Source organism: Myotis yumanensis, unplaced genomic scaffold (assembly GCF_028538775.1).
Source record: "Myotis yumanensis isolate MYYU_CA2020_CCGP unplaced genomic scaffold, mMyoYum1.0.hap1 SCAF_21, whole genome shotgun sequence".
NCBI classification, from domain to species: domain Eukaryota; kingdom Metazoa; phylum Chordata; class Mammalia; order Chiroptera; family Vespertilionidae; genus Myotis; species Myotis yumanensis.
Genome location: NW_027223772.1, coordinates 9,437,325 through 9,453,709, shown reverse-complemented (window position 1 = coordinate 9,453,709; position 16,385 = coordinate 9,437,325). Strand labels below are relative to the sequence as shown.

Sequence of the window (16,385 nt, the reverse complement as noted above, 5' to 3'; positions counted from 1 at the left end):
GTTGAAACGGCCCCCGTGAGGTAGGGACGACCCCAGTCAGGTCGAAACGGCCCCGGCGTGGTAGGGACAACACCGGTCAGGTTGAAACGGCCCCCGTGAGGTAGGGACGACCCCGGTGAGGTTGAAACAGCCCCCGTGAGGTAGGGACGACCCCAGTCAGGTCGAAACGGCCCCGGCGTGGTAGGGACAACCCCGGTCAGGTTGAAACAGCCCCCGTGAGGTAGGGACGACCCCGGTGAGGTTGAAACAGCCCCCGCGAGGTAGGGACGACCCCAGTCAGGTCGAAACGGCCCCGGCGTGGTAGGGACAACCCCGGTCAGGTTGAAACGGCCCCCGTGAGGTAGGGACGACCCCAGTCAGGTCGAAAGGCCCCGGTGTGGTAGGGACAACCCCGGTCAGGTTGAAACAGTCCCGGTGTGGTAGCGACAACCCCAGTCAGGTTGAAACGGCCCTGGTGAGGTAGGGACGACCCCGGTGAGGTTGAAACGGCCCCCGTGAGGTAGGGACGACCCCGGTGAGGTTGAAACGGCCCTGGTGAGGCTCAGACGGCCCTGGTGAGGTTGAGACTACTCCAGTGAGGTTGGGACAAATAAAGGGGACCAGTATGGACTGATGAACAGGTGTAGATACAGAAGCAGAGCAACATTGAACAGAATGTTAAACTACAATGGGGAGCCTGGGGAGGGTTGGGGGGGGGATTAAGAGACCAACTGAAGGACTTATATGCATGCATATAAGATTAACCAATGGACACAAGACACGGGGCGGGGGGGGGGCGGGGGGTAGGGGCCGGGGGAATGTCATGGGGGGGAAAAAGGAGACATATGTAATACTCTTTGTAATACTTTAAGAAATAAAAATTATTTAAAAAAAAAAAAAAAAAAGTGGGGTATTAAGTCTCTTACTAATATTGTAAGCAAGAGGATTTTTATTTTGTTTGTTTTTAAAGAGTCTTTGTGTGCCAAAGTTTCTGAGGCCTGAAATGGCTGATATTATTTGTTATTGTACTCTTATATTTAAACTAGAGGGCCAGTGCACAAATTCATGCACCAGTGGGGTCCCTCGGCCTGGCCTGCAGGGTCGGGCCAAAACCAGCTCCCCGACATCCCCTGAAGGGTCCCAGATTGCGAGAGGGTGCAAGCCAGGCTGAGGTACCCCTCTGTTGCACAATCAGGGCCGGGGAATATGGGAGGTTGGCCAACCAGGTAGGGACCATGGGAGGGCTCCAGGGCGTGTCTGGCCCCTCTCACTCAGTCCCGATTGGCCAGACCCCAGCAGCAAGCTAACCTATCAGTTGGAGTGTCTGCCCCCTGGTGGTCAGTGCACGTCATAGCAAGCGCAGCATATCATTAGCATATCACACTTTGATTGGTTGAACAGCCGACCGGACACTTAGCATATTAGGCTTTTATTATATAGGACTAGAGGCCCGGTGCACAAAAATTTGTGCACTCGGGGAGAAGGGGGGGTCCCTCAGCCCGGCCTGTGCCCTCTCGCAGTCTGGGACCCCTCAGGAGATAACGACCTGCTGGCTTAGGCCTGCTCCCAGGTGGCAGAGGGCAGGCCCAATCCCTAGGTGCAGCCCCTGGTCGGGCTCAGAGCAGGGCCGATTAGGGAGTTGGGGTGCCGCCCCCTGTCATGCACAGAGCAGGGCGGATCGGGAGGTTGCGATGCCACCCTTAGTCACGCTCAGGGTAGGGCCAATTGGGGGGTTGGGGCGCTGCCCCCTGTCACTCACAGAGCAGGGCCCATCACGGGGGTTGGGGCTCCGTACCCTGTCACACACAGAGCAGGGTGGATCAGGGGGTTGGGGCGCCGCCTCTATCACCCACAGAGCAGGGCGGATCAGGGGGTTGGGGCTCCGCACCCTGTCACACTCAGGGCAGGGCCAATGGGGAGGTTATGGCTCTACCCCATCACACACAGAGCAGGGCCCGTCGGGGGGGGGGGGGGATTGGGGTGCCGCACTTTGTCACACACAGAGCTGCAGGGCGATCAGGGGGTTTGGGCGCTGCCCCGTCATGCTGATCCCAGTGCTGGGAGGCATATTACCCTTTTACTATATAGGATAGAGGCCTGGTGCATGGGTGGGGGCCAGCTGGTTTGCCCTGAAGGGTGTCCTGGATCAGGGTGGGGGTCCCCACTGGGGTGCCTGGCCAGCCTGGGTGAGGGGATGATGGCTATTTGCATCTGCTCACACCCCCTTCAGGGTGGGGGTCCCCACTGGGGTGCCTGGCCAGTCTGGGTGAGGGGCTGAGGGCCTTTTTCAGGCTGGCGGGTGACTGAAGCTCCCAATCGCTCCTTTTTTCCTTTTTTTTTTTATTCTGGGCCAGCTTTAGCTCTGAGGCTCGGCTCCACCTATGAGGCCTCTGCTGCTGAAAGCAGGTTTCTGGCCTTTGTTTACCTTCTGTATTTGAAACAATGTTGCGATCCTGCTGGCTGAAGCCCGGCTGACTAAAGCAGGTTTCTGGGGTTTTGTTTAGCTTCTATATTTGTTACAATGTTTCTTAGAGTTGCAGCTCAGAGGCCGGCAGCAGCAGGCGGGGAACCTGGCTTCCTCCGTCACTGGAGCAAGCAAGTCTCCCTGTTCACGTCAGCTGCCTGGCTGCCGGCTGCCATCTTGGCTGGCAGTTAATTTGCATAAGGATATGCTGATTAGCCAATGGGAAGGGTAGCGGAGGTACGGCTAATTACCATGTTTCTCTTTTATTAGATAGGATGACAATTTGGATAAATATAAAATTCTATCTTCAGATTTTTCTTCAATACTAAAAAAATACAACTTAGTTGCCTTGCAGAAGTTTGTGAAGTGTCTAAAAAATGAGTATGTTACCTATTTACTTGTGAGTGATCTGCTGTTTCTCTCTGGAAGTTTCTTCATTTTTTTTATATTCTTAAATTTTAGTATAATTGGTCTAAGTATGAAAATTATTCCAATAATAGCAACCTGTCTTATTTAACTGTGGGACAGTCTATACCAGTGGTTGCCAACCTTTTGGACCTCATGGACCACCAGGGGTTCGTGGACCACCAGTTGGCGACCACTGCTTCAAAGGTTTCCTTAGACCAGTGGTCACCAACCTTTCAGACTTCACAGACCAGCAGTGGTTCGTGGACCACCAGTTGGCGACTGCTGGTCTATATAATCTCTCTGTTTTAGCTAACACACTTGGACGTTATTGACTTTGAGTTTTATGAGGGCTGGGACCATCTCCTTCTGTTTCATAGTTATATCTTTGGTGCCTAAAATAGTTCCTAGCATATGATAAGTGCACTAAATAAAATTTGTTGAATGAATGAATGACTAAATAAATACACATTAAAGGAACTGACAATTTTTCTAAGAGTCTATAAAATTAATATTTTTTTTTGTAATCTGTTTCAATAGCTAGGGAGTTTTTGTAGGAAACAAGAAATAGACATCTAATAGAACTTAACATATACTGAGTTAGTTCTATTTAATGATCTATGGATTATATTAAATATAAGAAAATAAATAGTTTGGAAAGGAATCATGCAAATTATCATTGATTTATACACATATCTGGAGCCTGAAAGATATTCTCAGTAAAAATGAAGCATCTCTTTGTACATGTCACTTCTCACACTGTTGGCCTGTGTAGCCCTTTCTCCTCTACTAAACTGTGACCAACTCAGAAGGACCATCTGTTTTTGAATAAATAATATAGATGACAAAATTTGTACAGTACTCCTTTAGACTAGTATACATACCACTACATAATAAATAAAATACTTAAAAGTCACTATACAATAATTAAAATACTTAGTAGTGGAAAGAAGTGGCAATTTTTCTTTTTTCTGTTAAGAATATCCTAAGTGGAAACCATAATGACTATAGTTCACAATGTACAGAATCGTAGCTATCTACACTAATAAAAGAGAAACATGGTAATTGGCGTACGACTGCTACCCTTCCCATTGGCTAATCAGTGCGTATATGCAAATTAACTGTCAGCCAAGATGGCGGCCGGCAGCCAGGCAGCTGGAAGCAAACACGAGGCTTGCTTGCTGCGAACTCCAACCTTCCCCGCCTCACTAGCTAGCCTCTGAGCTACAACTCTAAGAAACTATGTACTATGTTGCAAATAAGAAGATAAACAAAACACCAGAAACCGGCTTTCATTCAGCCGGGCTTTAGCAACATTGTATCGATGTTTTCAGCAGCCGAGGCCTCAGAGCTAAAGCTGGCCCAGAATAAAAAAAAAAAAAAAAAGAAAACAAGGAGCGGTTGGGAGCTTTTAGTCAACTGCCACCTGGAAAACAGCCCTCAGCCCCTCAGCCAGCCTGGCCAGGCACCCCAGTGGGGACCCCCACCCTGATCCAGGACACCCTTCAGGGCAAACCAGCCGGCCCCCACCCGTGCACCAGGCCTCTATCCTATATAGTAAAAGGGTAATATGCCTCCCGGCACCGGGATCAGCGTGACAGGGGGCAGTGCCCAAACCCCCTGATCGCCCTGCGGCTCTGTGTGTGACAGGGGGCGGGGCCACAACCTCCCTATCCGCCCTGCTCTGTTCATGACAGGGTGTGGCACCCCAACCCCCCCCCCCCCCCCCACGGGCCCTGCTCTGTGCCTGATAGGGGGGAGCTCCCCAATCCCCTGATCGGCCCTGCTCTGTGTGTGACAGGGTGCGGTGCCCCAACGCCCCCCTCCCCCCCACCGCACCCATGGGCCCTGCTCTGTGAGTGACAGGGTAGAGCCATAACCTCTCCATCAGCCCTGCACCGAGTGTGACAGCGGTGGCGTCCCATCCCCCTGATCGGCCCTGCTCTGTGGGTGATAGAGGGTGGCGCCCCAACCCCCCTCCACGGGCCTTGCTCTGTGTTTGACAGGGTAGAGCCATAACCTCTCCATTGGCCCTGCCCTGAGTGTGACAGGGTGCAGTGCCCCAACCCCCTGATCCGCCCAGCTCTGTGTGTGACAGGGGGCGGTGCCCCAACTCCCCTATCGGCCCTACTCTGTGAGTGACAGGGAGGAGCTCCCCAACCCCTCTGATGGGCCCTGCTCTGTGAGTGACAGGGGGGCAGCGCCCCAACCCCCGATTGGCCCTGCTCTGTGAGTGACAGGGGCAGTGCCCCAACCCCCTGATTGGCCCTGCTCTGTGCATCCACAGGGGGTGGCGCCGCAACCTCCCCATTGACCCTGCCTTGAGTGTGATAGGGGGCGGTGCCCCAACCCCCCAATCAGCCCTGCTCTGAGCCTGACCAGGGGCTGCACCTAGGGATTGGGCCTGCCCTCTGCCATCCAGGAGCAGGCCTAAGCCAGCAGGTCGTTATCTCCTGAGGGGTCCCAGACTGCGAGAGGGCACAGGCCGGGCTGAGGGACCTCTCCTTCCCCCCCGAGTGCACAAATTTTTGTGCACCAGGCCTCTAGTCTATATATATAAAAGCCCAGTGACCGGAATGGCGGGATGACCAGAACAACTGGAACAACCGGTGGCTATGACCCACACTGTGGCAACCAACCAGCCTTATCCGGGCCCGAATGGCCCCCAAAACCCTGATTGGGGGAGGGGGGAAGCGGCCAACTGCCTGCAGCTCCTCCCCCCGGCTGGCTCCACCCCAATCAGCCCCCCCCCCACCCTGATTGGGGGCAGGGCTGACCAGCCAACCACCCACAGCCCCTCCCCACACTGGCCTGGCCCGATGGGCCCCCATTGGGGTGGGGCAGCTGGACCCCACCCATGCACAAATTCGTGCAACAGGCCTCTAGTAATAAAAAGGTTGATAGAAAAAGAAAAGATGGATCCTCTCCTGTTGTGAATATAGAAATCCTCAGGACAATTCATGTCTGTAAGAGGCATTATTGTAACAACATTGATAAATGCAAACAGACGTGCTCTGGCTGGTATAATTCTTGCAGGCTTTAGATATTGAGAATCTGTTTATGAAACTGAATTATATAAATAACTAATAGTAAGAAAAATAAAGCCCATGTTTTTCTACAGAAATTGAATGATTTATTGAAATTTGAGAAGGTGCTAACAGTCTTGAAAATATGAATTCATTGGGTTTTGCATTTCTACTAAGCAAAAGTGGTGTGGAATATTTCAACTAGTCTGCCAAATAATCTATGCATAAATTGGAGAGAGCAGTCCCCATGAAAGAGTTGCTTTATAATAATAAAGAAAAACAGTATCCAGTTTAAAAATAAACTCATTTAACTTTTACATGGTTTTCATATTTCCCTGTCTTAATTAGTTCCTCACGTTAACTTATTAACCAAATACTATCAATTCCCAGCTCATGCCATCTCACTCAAATATTTTGATGAATATAGGGCAATGTGATAAAATGATTCTTATGAAGGAAGCATAATATTATATTTGCTTTCAGAATAAACTCTTATTCAAGTCTGCACATCCTATAATAACTATGTTGTTTCATGGCTCCTATGGTATTGCTTCTTTTGAGAACACATTTGAAATGTAAACCTGTGGCGACAACCTTTACAAAGTATATAGGCATTCTTCAAAATTTGAACTTTAACATTTTAACCCATGTGTATATAGCTTCTTTTTTGAAACATTTGCCTTGTTTGAAGAATTTAAGCAATGAAAATTCAGGAAATGATGTGGTCTAAAATACCTTAGGGAAAAGTTATCTTTAACAGTAATCACATAGAATCTCAGTCTTGAAATGGACCCCATAGATCATATAATCTGAAGACTATTAGAGGAGCCACGGTAAGAACTGAAAACATTTTCACCCTGTAATTTTTTATGTGATCCAGATATTACTGTTTCTATACTGCTTAGTACAAGCATATATAAAGCATGTAGGGTCATATATTAATTCTCATCATTACTTTAACTGGATCCTTTGGGGGGGGGGAGGAGATTCTCTTATTAATATGTAATAAATTTTTGGAGTTTACTTAACTTCTTGGAAAAATACACCTTCATTAGTATTTAGTTTTTCAAAGATAGTTTGGGCATTCTAAAATATCATTGTAATTAAGCCTGTATTTGGTATATTGATTAAAGCAATAATAACCTGCTGATTTACATATAACTTTTAACCTGCTTCATTTCTATAATGCTAACTTAAAGTTGAGTAGCATATTCTTATATGGATACTGTTTTATGCTGATAGATTTCATAATAAATTAATCATATGTAATACATACCTCTTATCAATGTTGTATGTTCCTAACTTTTTCATTTGATTGCCATAAAATTAAAATCTTATGTTAAATTATGCTAAAAGAAATACTTCCAACATAACCACATATGTATCATTAACATGCAAATTTTAACATACAAGCAACAAATACAGTCCTAGGCATTTAAAGACACAAAATATATATTTAGAAAGGCAACTGCCTTGTATATCTTCCTACAAATGCTATAATTATACTACTTCCTTCACCATCCTATTACTTTACCATACACTTAGTATTTGATAGCTGTGCTGGGCTGACTAAGAATTTTGAATATGAGAAAAGAACCTGCTCTCTTGGTTTATTTATTTTTTAATCCTCACCCGAGGATATTGGAAGAGAGAGAGGAAAAGACAGAGAGAAAATTCCATGTGAGAGAAAAACATTGATTGGTTGCCTCCTGAAAGAGCCCCAACCAGGCCCCGGGCTGGGGAAAAGCCTGCAACCGAGGTACATACCCTTAACAGGAATTGAACCTGGGACCCTTTGGTCCATAGGCTGACACTCTATCCACTGAGCCAAACTGGTGTTGGTGTTTTATATTTTCTTTCTACATTTAAATCTTTCTAAAAATTTTAAAGTTTTGCATTTTACATTTGGTTTTGCACTTATTTGAAATTTAATTTTGCACGTTGTGTTAAATAGAAATTTAACTCCATTTCTCTCCTCTATGAAAAAAATCAAGTTTTTAAGTTATTTATTAAATAGTTGCTCCTTTACTTCTGATCTCGTCCCACAATTGTCTTGATTATTCTTGGCACTTTACAATTTCCCTTTACAATTTTCTTGTCAAGGACCAGTGAGAAAAACCTGCCAGTAATTACAAAGGGAATCACATTGAATCTATAGATTAATTTTGGGAAAATTTACATCTTTATTGTATTAAATTTTCACACCATGAACATAGTATATACCTCCTTTTAGGTAAATTTCCAATAAAGTCTTATTATTCCCTCTACAAATTTATTGCATATATTTTAAAAGATTAGTTGTTGTTATATAGTTTCTTTTTAAAATTATATTTTCTAATTTGTGTTGCTAGTGTATAGCAATGCGGTTGACTTTTACAAACTGTACTTGCACCTACAAGCCTTGTTGAATTATCTTATTCTAAAGATTTATCTGCATATTCTTGCAATTTTATTTGAATGCTCATATTGTTGGTAAATAACAGTTTTTCCCCTTTTTCTTATTGTGGCAAAATACACATAACATAAAATTTACCACCTTAACCATTTTTTTAAAAAAATGTTTTTATTGATTTGAGAGAGAGGAAGAGGGAGAGAGATAAGAACATGAATGATGAGAGAGAATTATCAATGGGCTGCCTTCTGCATATCCCACACTGGGGATTGAGCCCACAATTGGAGCATGTACCCTGACCAGGAATCAAACTGTGATCTCCTGGTCGATGGCTTGATGCTTAACTAACTGAGCCACACTAGCTGGGCCCACCTTAACCATTTTTAAATGTACAATTCAGTGTACAGTTCACTATCCATCCCTATAACTTCATCATATAAAACTGAAATTCTATACCTATAAACAATAGCTCATTTTCCTCTTCCCGTAGCCCCTGGCAATCACGGTTCCACTTTGTCTTTATGATTCTGACTACTCTAAGAACCTCATATAAATGGACTCATAGTGTATTTGTCTTTTTATAACTGGCTTATTTCACTTAGCATAATGTCCTCAGGTTTATCAATATGTAGCATATTGGAGAATTTTCTTCCTCTTTAAGGTGGAATAATATTCCATTGTATGTATATATCATATTTTACAACCTATTCATTGGTTAATAGAACTTGGGTTGCTTCCGCATTTTAGCTATTGTCCATAATGTTGCTATGAATATGGGTGTACCATTTTTAATTCCCACCAACAGTACTCAAGGGTTACATTCTTCACATTCTCTCCAAATATTATTATTTTTTTGATAGTAAATAATTCTAATGGGCCTGGCTAGCATGGCATCGACCTATGAACTAAGAGGTCACAGTTGGGATCCTGGTCAGGGCACATGCCCAGGTTGCAGGCTCAATCCTCAGTTGTGGGTGTGCAGGAGGCAGCAGACCTATAATTCTCTCTCATCATTGATGTTTCTATCTCTCTCCCTCTGCCTTTCTCTCTGAAATCAATAAAAATATATTTAAAAAAATAATAATCCTAATGGGTATGAGGTGGCACCTCAATTTTGATTTGCATTTCTATAATGCTTAGTGATGTTGAGCATCCTTCCATGTGTTTATTGGCCATTCATATATCTTCTTTGGAGAAATGTCTATTTAGGCCTTTGCCCATTTTTTATCTGGCTGTTTTTTCTGTTGTAAAGTTTTACAAGTTCCTTATATTTTCTGAGTATAAATTATTTATTAGATATATGATTTGCAAATATTTTCTCTCATTCTGTTGGTTGCCCTTTTAGTCTGTGAATAGTGTCTTTCGATGCACAAAATTTTCAAATTTTCATTAAGTTCAATTTGTCTATTTTTTCTTTTGTTACTTATACCTTTGGTGTCATATCCAAGAAAGTATTGCCAAAACCAATGCTATGAAGCTTTTGTTCTGTTTTCTTGTAAGAGTTTTAGTGTAATAGGTCTTAAATTTAGTTATTTGGTCCATTTTGAGTGGATTTTTGTATATGGTGTTAGATAAGGGTCCGACTTCATTCTTTTGCATGTGGACTTCCTTTTCCTAGCACCATTTGTTGAAGAGACTGTCCTTTCCCCTATTGAATGGTCCTGCCACCTTGTTAAAAATCACTTGACCAGCCCTAGCCGGCGTGGCTCAGTGGATAGAGCATCGGCCTGCGGACTGAAGGATTGCAGGTTAGAGTCCCGTCAAGGGCATATGCCTGGGTTGTGGGCTTGATCCCCAGTAGGGGGTGTGCAGGAGGCAGCCGATCAATGATTCTCTCTCATCATTGATGTTTCTATCTCTCCCTCTCCCTTCCTCTCTGAAATCAATAAAAACATATTTTTAAAAAATCATTTGACCATGTGAGGGTTTATTTTTAGTCCCTCTATTCTATTCCATTGCTCTATGTGTCTGTTTTTATGCTGGTACTGCACTGTTTTAATTATTATAGCTTTGTAATAATGGTTGAAATCAGAAAGTATGAGTCTTCCAGACTTGTTCTTCTTTTTCAAGATTGATTTTGGCTATTCTGGGTACCTGGAAATTCTATATGAATTTTGGGGTGGGTTTTACAATCCCTGCCCCCCCTTCAAATAGTCATTGGGATTTTGATAAGAATTAGATTGACTGTAGATCACTTTGAGTAGTATGGACATCTTAATATTAAATTTTCCAATCCATGAACATGAGCTGTGTTTCCATCTATTTGTGTCTTCTTTAATTTCTTTTAGAAATGTTTCTAATTTTCAGTGTACGAGACTTTCATCTCCTTGGTTAAGTTAATTCCTAAGTATTTTATTATTTTTTATTAGTGGCCCAGTGCATGGACTCATGAACACTGAAAGGAAATTAATTATAAGAAATATTTTAATATCACTATTTGCCCTTTCTCTATAATAAAGTATCAACCTAATTCATGATTGACAATGACAGATCGAAACACATGCATGCGATTGGCGCCAGCGAGAGCTTTATATGTATCGTGCATGGGCGAGTCAACTTAGCCTTTTATATATATAGAACTAGGGGCCCAGTGCATGAATTCGTGCATCTTGAAAGAACTGTGGGCAGTGAGGCTGCGGTGGGCACAGGGGCGGGTCTTGGCCCATCCTCCGTGCCCCCGCCCGACCCCTCTTGCCGCATCCCCGCTCCCGCTGCTCTCATGTGCTGACAGTGCTGGCCCTGTTCGCACCCGCTGACGGTGTAGAGCAATTGGGGTCAGCACCAGCAGCGGGTGCGAGCGGCAGCTGCTGTCCTGATCGCCCCTCAGGAGCAGGGGGAGGTGAAGAAGCCCTCAGGGGCGATCGGAGCTGGCAGCTGCCGCTCACACCCGCTGATGGCACAGAGCTATCAGGACCTGTGCCAGGCACCGGCAGTGGGTACGAGCAGCAGCTCTAGCTCTGGCAGCAGCTGTGAGTGGTGGCTGCTGGCCCTGATCACCCCTCAGGAGCAGGAGGAGGTGCAGGAGGTGCCTTTTACATTTATGTGGTTAATTTCTTTATCCTTGAGGCTTTTTACATTAAAGCTTGTTTTGTCTGGTATTAATATTTTGAACTATTATAAGTATTTTTTTCTTTACTATTTTCCCATTATATCTTTTTGCTTTACTTTCAATCTTTATTGCCTTTATTTTTCAGGTGTATATCTTATAATAACATACAGCTGTATTTAGTTTTTATCCAATCTGAGAGAACCTATACCAAGAAAATTAATCTGCTTAATACATTTATTGCTTTTGCATAAATATATAGATCGTTACTAATTTGTGCTTTCATTAATCATGTTTTTTGCTTTATTTTTCTCCTTTCCTGCCTTGGTTTGATTACATTTTCTTTAACTTATACCTTTCAAGGTTTCTGATATCAAATGAGAATCTCAGTTCCAACTTGGGACCTTATGAGAGCTTAAGACCATGTCTTCTGTCCCCATAAGACTGTTAAAACTTGGAGCTTTTGGTAACTGAGATAGGCAAATGCCTCCAGGACAGCAGTGACTGGCACTTAATAAGTTAGTTTTCAGCTCCTTCTCTATGTTTGGCCTCTGAGTATTTTACATACTTTTTTGCATTTTGAGTATTTTCCTAAAAGCATTTCCACCTGAAGTTCTTGGGCGTTTTGCTGAAGGACTTTTAGGCTTATTACCTGATGTGAGATACAAAATAGTATATGAAACAGAATCACAGATTTTAATTTTTCAAATTTAAAACTATCTTCTGTGAGATATTTTTATACACCCATATTAGAATTAGAATCAGGAATCATGTTCTAGTTCTGATTTTGTGACCCTGGTAAACCCCTAATATTTCTCAAACTATTTTATCACCTCTAAATTAGAGTACTGGATGAGAGTCTGAAGTAAAAACAGCATTGGTGAAGGTTCAAGATGTAATAATACTCATCATATTCCTAACACTAACTTGTCATTGATTATCTATCTTTCACTATACCTGGCTTAAGCCTCAAATTGTCTTTTTGTTGACCAGAGTTGTTTTAATTTTAGTTAAAAAACAACATAAAATTTACCATCTTAACCATTTTTAAGTGTACCATTCAATAATGTTAAGTATATTCATTCTTGTGCAACCTTGACTTTTAAACTTCAAGGTTTAGATTACTTATTGTAATAAAAGGACATTTCTATTTTTTAAAAAAATATATTTTATTGATTTTTTTACAGAGAGGAAGGGAGAGGGATAGAAAGTTAGAAACATCGATGGGAGAAAAACATCGATCAGCTGCCTCCTGCACACCTCCCACTGGGGATGTGCCCACAACCAAGGTACATGCCCTTGACCGGAATCGAACCTGGGACCTTTCAGTCCGCAGGCCGATGCTCTATCCACTGAGCCAAACCAGTTAAGGCGACACTTCTATTTTTACCATTTCTACCCTGTCCTTACTCATCTCTTATTCCTTTCCTCCCCTATGCTATCATCATCTGTTTTCCCCCCCTTTTGTAGTTTTAATAGGCTTATTTTTTCTAGATCCTTCTGTGCCAATGACTTTGCATGTGATTTAGTTATTCAACATTACTTATACTCATCTCAGGAATTCCTGAATATTTTGTAAGACTCAATTTCATTTTGCGGTGACTAGCATCATAGTGTTGGATGTTTACAACATCAGCACCTAAACAAGGATGTTCTTGCTATGGGCACAGATTAAAGCCACTGTTAAGTAGGAGAGCAGGAGGGGAGATGTAATAGGGGAGAATGTTTGAGGATGTCTAATTTGTGAGGCATCTAATTCACTGAAACATACTTTTATGTCATGATGCTTCACTATGCATCACAGCCATGGTGGTGATGTTAAATGATAAATACTCAGAAAAATGAAGCCTCCTCCTCTTCTGTAAGTCAAAAGGGTATTCCTTCCACTAGATGATTTCTTTCATTTAAACCAAATTTTACTTCTAAATTTGTCTTGACTTCTATTTAGAGGTCAACTTTTTAAGGATCAACATCATAAATCAGTGGACCTCCAGAAAAATAAGGCTATGTTACACAACTAGCCATTTCAGTGGGATAAAATAAATCAAACTTCTCTGGTAGTTGTAGAAAAAAGTAAGCTTGATTAAAATTTCCCTTTACCATTGGTTTTAGAAACAATGTGAAAAGGGTTTAAGTAAAACAGATATTTCATCAATTGTAAGAAGCAGATATTTTTCCTACATTTAAAATTTTCCAATATTAGGGTGCATATTAAAATCAAGAATTACAATTATAATCAGTAGGTTCCAACCCCTCCCCCCCCCCCCGCCCCACACCCCCCACTTTAGAAGCTGTACCTAAATAATATGCCTTACAATCCATGGTGTTTTAAATTAGAATCTAGTCCAAAAGTCTAATCTAAGTTAGAATGTTAGTACCAACTATTAGCCAAAAATACTAAACTGAAGCAAAGCCTATGCAGAATACAACTTTCCATTGATAACAATGGTAATAGCAATGCATATATTCCTTACTATGACCAGGTACTATTTTAGGTATATTTATCTCTTACAATAACCCTCTTTAGGTAGATTACTATTATTAGCCTCTTTGCTGTCATGGGTCAGGACACTGAAGCAGTGAGGCTTTATAAACAACTTCTTAATGATGTGTGAAAGTGAACACCTTACACATAATTAGTGGGTGAGCTCGATGTTTCTCTGAGATAGGAAGTTTTTATCTGCTGGTAAATTTTATGAAAGCTGATACTGATGGAGCAAAGAGCCATACAGTTTTCCTCATTAGGACCCTGTGGGAGGCAGAATATACTAATCCCCACCTCCCACCCCCAAAAGATGTTCGCATCCTCATCTTAGAAGCCCATGAATGCTACTCTTCATTGGAAAGAGACTTTGTTAACGTGACTAAGGGTACAGTCCTTGAAGTGGGAGCATTATCCTGGATTGTTCAGGTGGATCCGATCTTATACGAGCCCTTAAAAATCAAAGAATCTTTCCTAGCTGCGGCAGGAAGGGCCAGAGGATGCAACATCGCTGGCTCCGAGGCCAGAGGAAGGGCCCAGGAGCCAATGATGTCTAGACTCTAGAAGCTGGAAAAGGGCTTTTCCTTGGAGCCTCCAAAGAATGAGCTGGCCTAATGGGACCCGCGTAAGACTTCTGCCGTGCCGACCTGTAAGATGATAAATCTGTTGTCTATACTCTATAAGGCTACACTTCTGTGCTGTTTAAGTCTGTGGTGACTTGTGCAGCAGCCTCAGGAAACGAATACAGGTCCACTCAGGCTAGCCCAGTTCAACAAACTACAGTTTACAAAAGCATCCCAACGAGTGAAGGGCGCCTTTCTGCGTTAACCCGAATGCCTTCGGCCTGGAACCGTGTCACGTGCGCAGTTCCCGTTTGACTGACTGATGGGCGGAAGGCTGCCCTGGAGATGCTTTAAAAAACAGGCTAGACGCGCTGTGCCCTACAACCACTGGCAACTCGAGCTACACACGCAAACACTAGATTTTCATGGCATTTTTACCTCTGCCTTCTATGTGTGGCACGTGCTGCTGGTTTTGTACTCCCATTAGGATTTTTATGACTTGCTGTATCTTAGTGTCTGACAAGAAAAACGCGCTAAGTTCCCTCGGCCTTTCGCGGGGGTCCCGGGGCGTGGGCGTCCCACGGGGCTGCAGCAGCACCCGGGAAGGAAGCGCTCGCCTCCAAGAGCTCCTGGGTTTGCAGGTGGAACAAGGAAACCAAACGCCAAATATCAGCCAGGTCCTGGGGACGACCGTCCGCTGCCCGGCCGCCACCCTTCTTACCCGCCCTTAAAAGACCACAGCAGGAGACAGCCCGCGAGCCTCTCCCAGGCTCCCGGAGCGGCAGGTCCTGCACCACGTGAGCGAGCGGTATCTAACCTCGCGACATTTCCAACTATCGCGAACTTTTGTGTTCCAGCTCTCCGGGGAGAAAAGAGCGCAGGAGAGTGGCTCCGCCCCTGTAAACCAAGATTTTGTTCTCGCGAGATCCCGATGACAGTTCGGAAGCCCGATCTCGCGGGATTTTCCGAGTCGGGGCGGGAAGTTGTGGTGGGCGGTAGAGGGGGGCCCGCCCTAAGAGGGAGGGCCAGGTGATCGCCATGCATATGGGCTGTCCTCTCTTCTGCGGCGGAGCCCCAGACGACTAGGTGAGCGCCGCCCCGCAAGCCTCCACAGCGCTCTTCGGCTCTGCCCCTGCCTCGGACGCCACCGCCCCTTCTCCCCGGACCGCATCAGGCTGCACTTTTGCTCCCTCTTGCCGGTGGCGTCAGGGTTTAGGGGGGCGATGCACGGAGCGGGGCGGGAGGTGGTGTTGGCCGCGGTCTGCGGGCTCGCCTCCTCCCCGCCGTCCTCGAGGCTGCCAGGCCCCGCCCCCGGGCCAGATGGATCCCTCCGCCCCGAAGCCCCGCGTGGAAACCGCCGTCAAAGGTATAAGCTCCGAGCTTGCCACTCCGCTGACACCCGTCTGTGCTGCGCCGGGTGGACCTGTTCCTGCCGGTCCCCCGGGGCTGGGATTTGACCCGGTGGCGCCCCTGAGTGACAGCTGGAGGCGCGAATCCCTCCAAGGCTGGGCTCACTGCCTTGCGGTTCGGCGCTGAGAACCGGACCCTGCAGTCACACTGCCCTAGGATGAGTACTGGCTCTGACAGTTCCTTGCTGAGCAACTTTGGGCACGAAGAACTGAGATCCTGTCTGAGTTCTTGTGATTATTAAATGAGACGGTGTATACAAAGCACTTGTGACCCAGGGTCTGGCCCATAATAAGCGCTCAGTCTATGTTTGATATTTTTTATTCTTTATCCTGGTACATCCTGGTTCTTATTCATGGTAGAAGTTTGTTGTTAAGTTGATGAAAAACGCAGAGACTTTTAGTTTAGCTTATAACACAAAGAGCTTAATATATAATGTATTGAGCCAGGGCCTTATAGTACAGTTTTAAAGAATCACCAAGAGGGGGTTTAAATAGGATTTAGTTATCTGCCATAAGTCATCAGAGATACCTTACCGCCCCCGAATTAATAGCTTTCATTATAGCGATATAACAACAGCAACATGCCCAATGTTTGTCTACATGCTTTCCTTTGGGGACG

At 44.6% G+C, this 16,385-nt stretch overlaps 1 protein-coding gene across 2 annotated transcripts in view; it reads left to right on the top strand.

Moving 5' to 3' along the window:
- The first annotated feature begins 15,457 nt into the window (after positions 1-15,457).
- ERCC6L2 (ERCC excision repair 6 like 2) overlaps positions 15,458-16,385 on the top strand; it is a 114,749-nt gene continuing 113,821 nt past the window's right edge. Inside the window, exon 1 of one of the 2 annotated variants that reach the window (XM_070400815.1) lies at positions 15,458-15,723. In XM_070400815.1, the coding sequence (XP_070256916.1) occupies positions 15,678-15,723 (46 nt within the window). In that variant the 5' untranslated portion in view covers positions 15,458-15,677. The remainder of the gene's footprint in view (positions 15,724-16,385) is intronic. The other variant, XR_011469270.1, reaches the window with a different exon arrangement.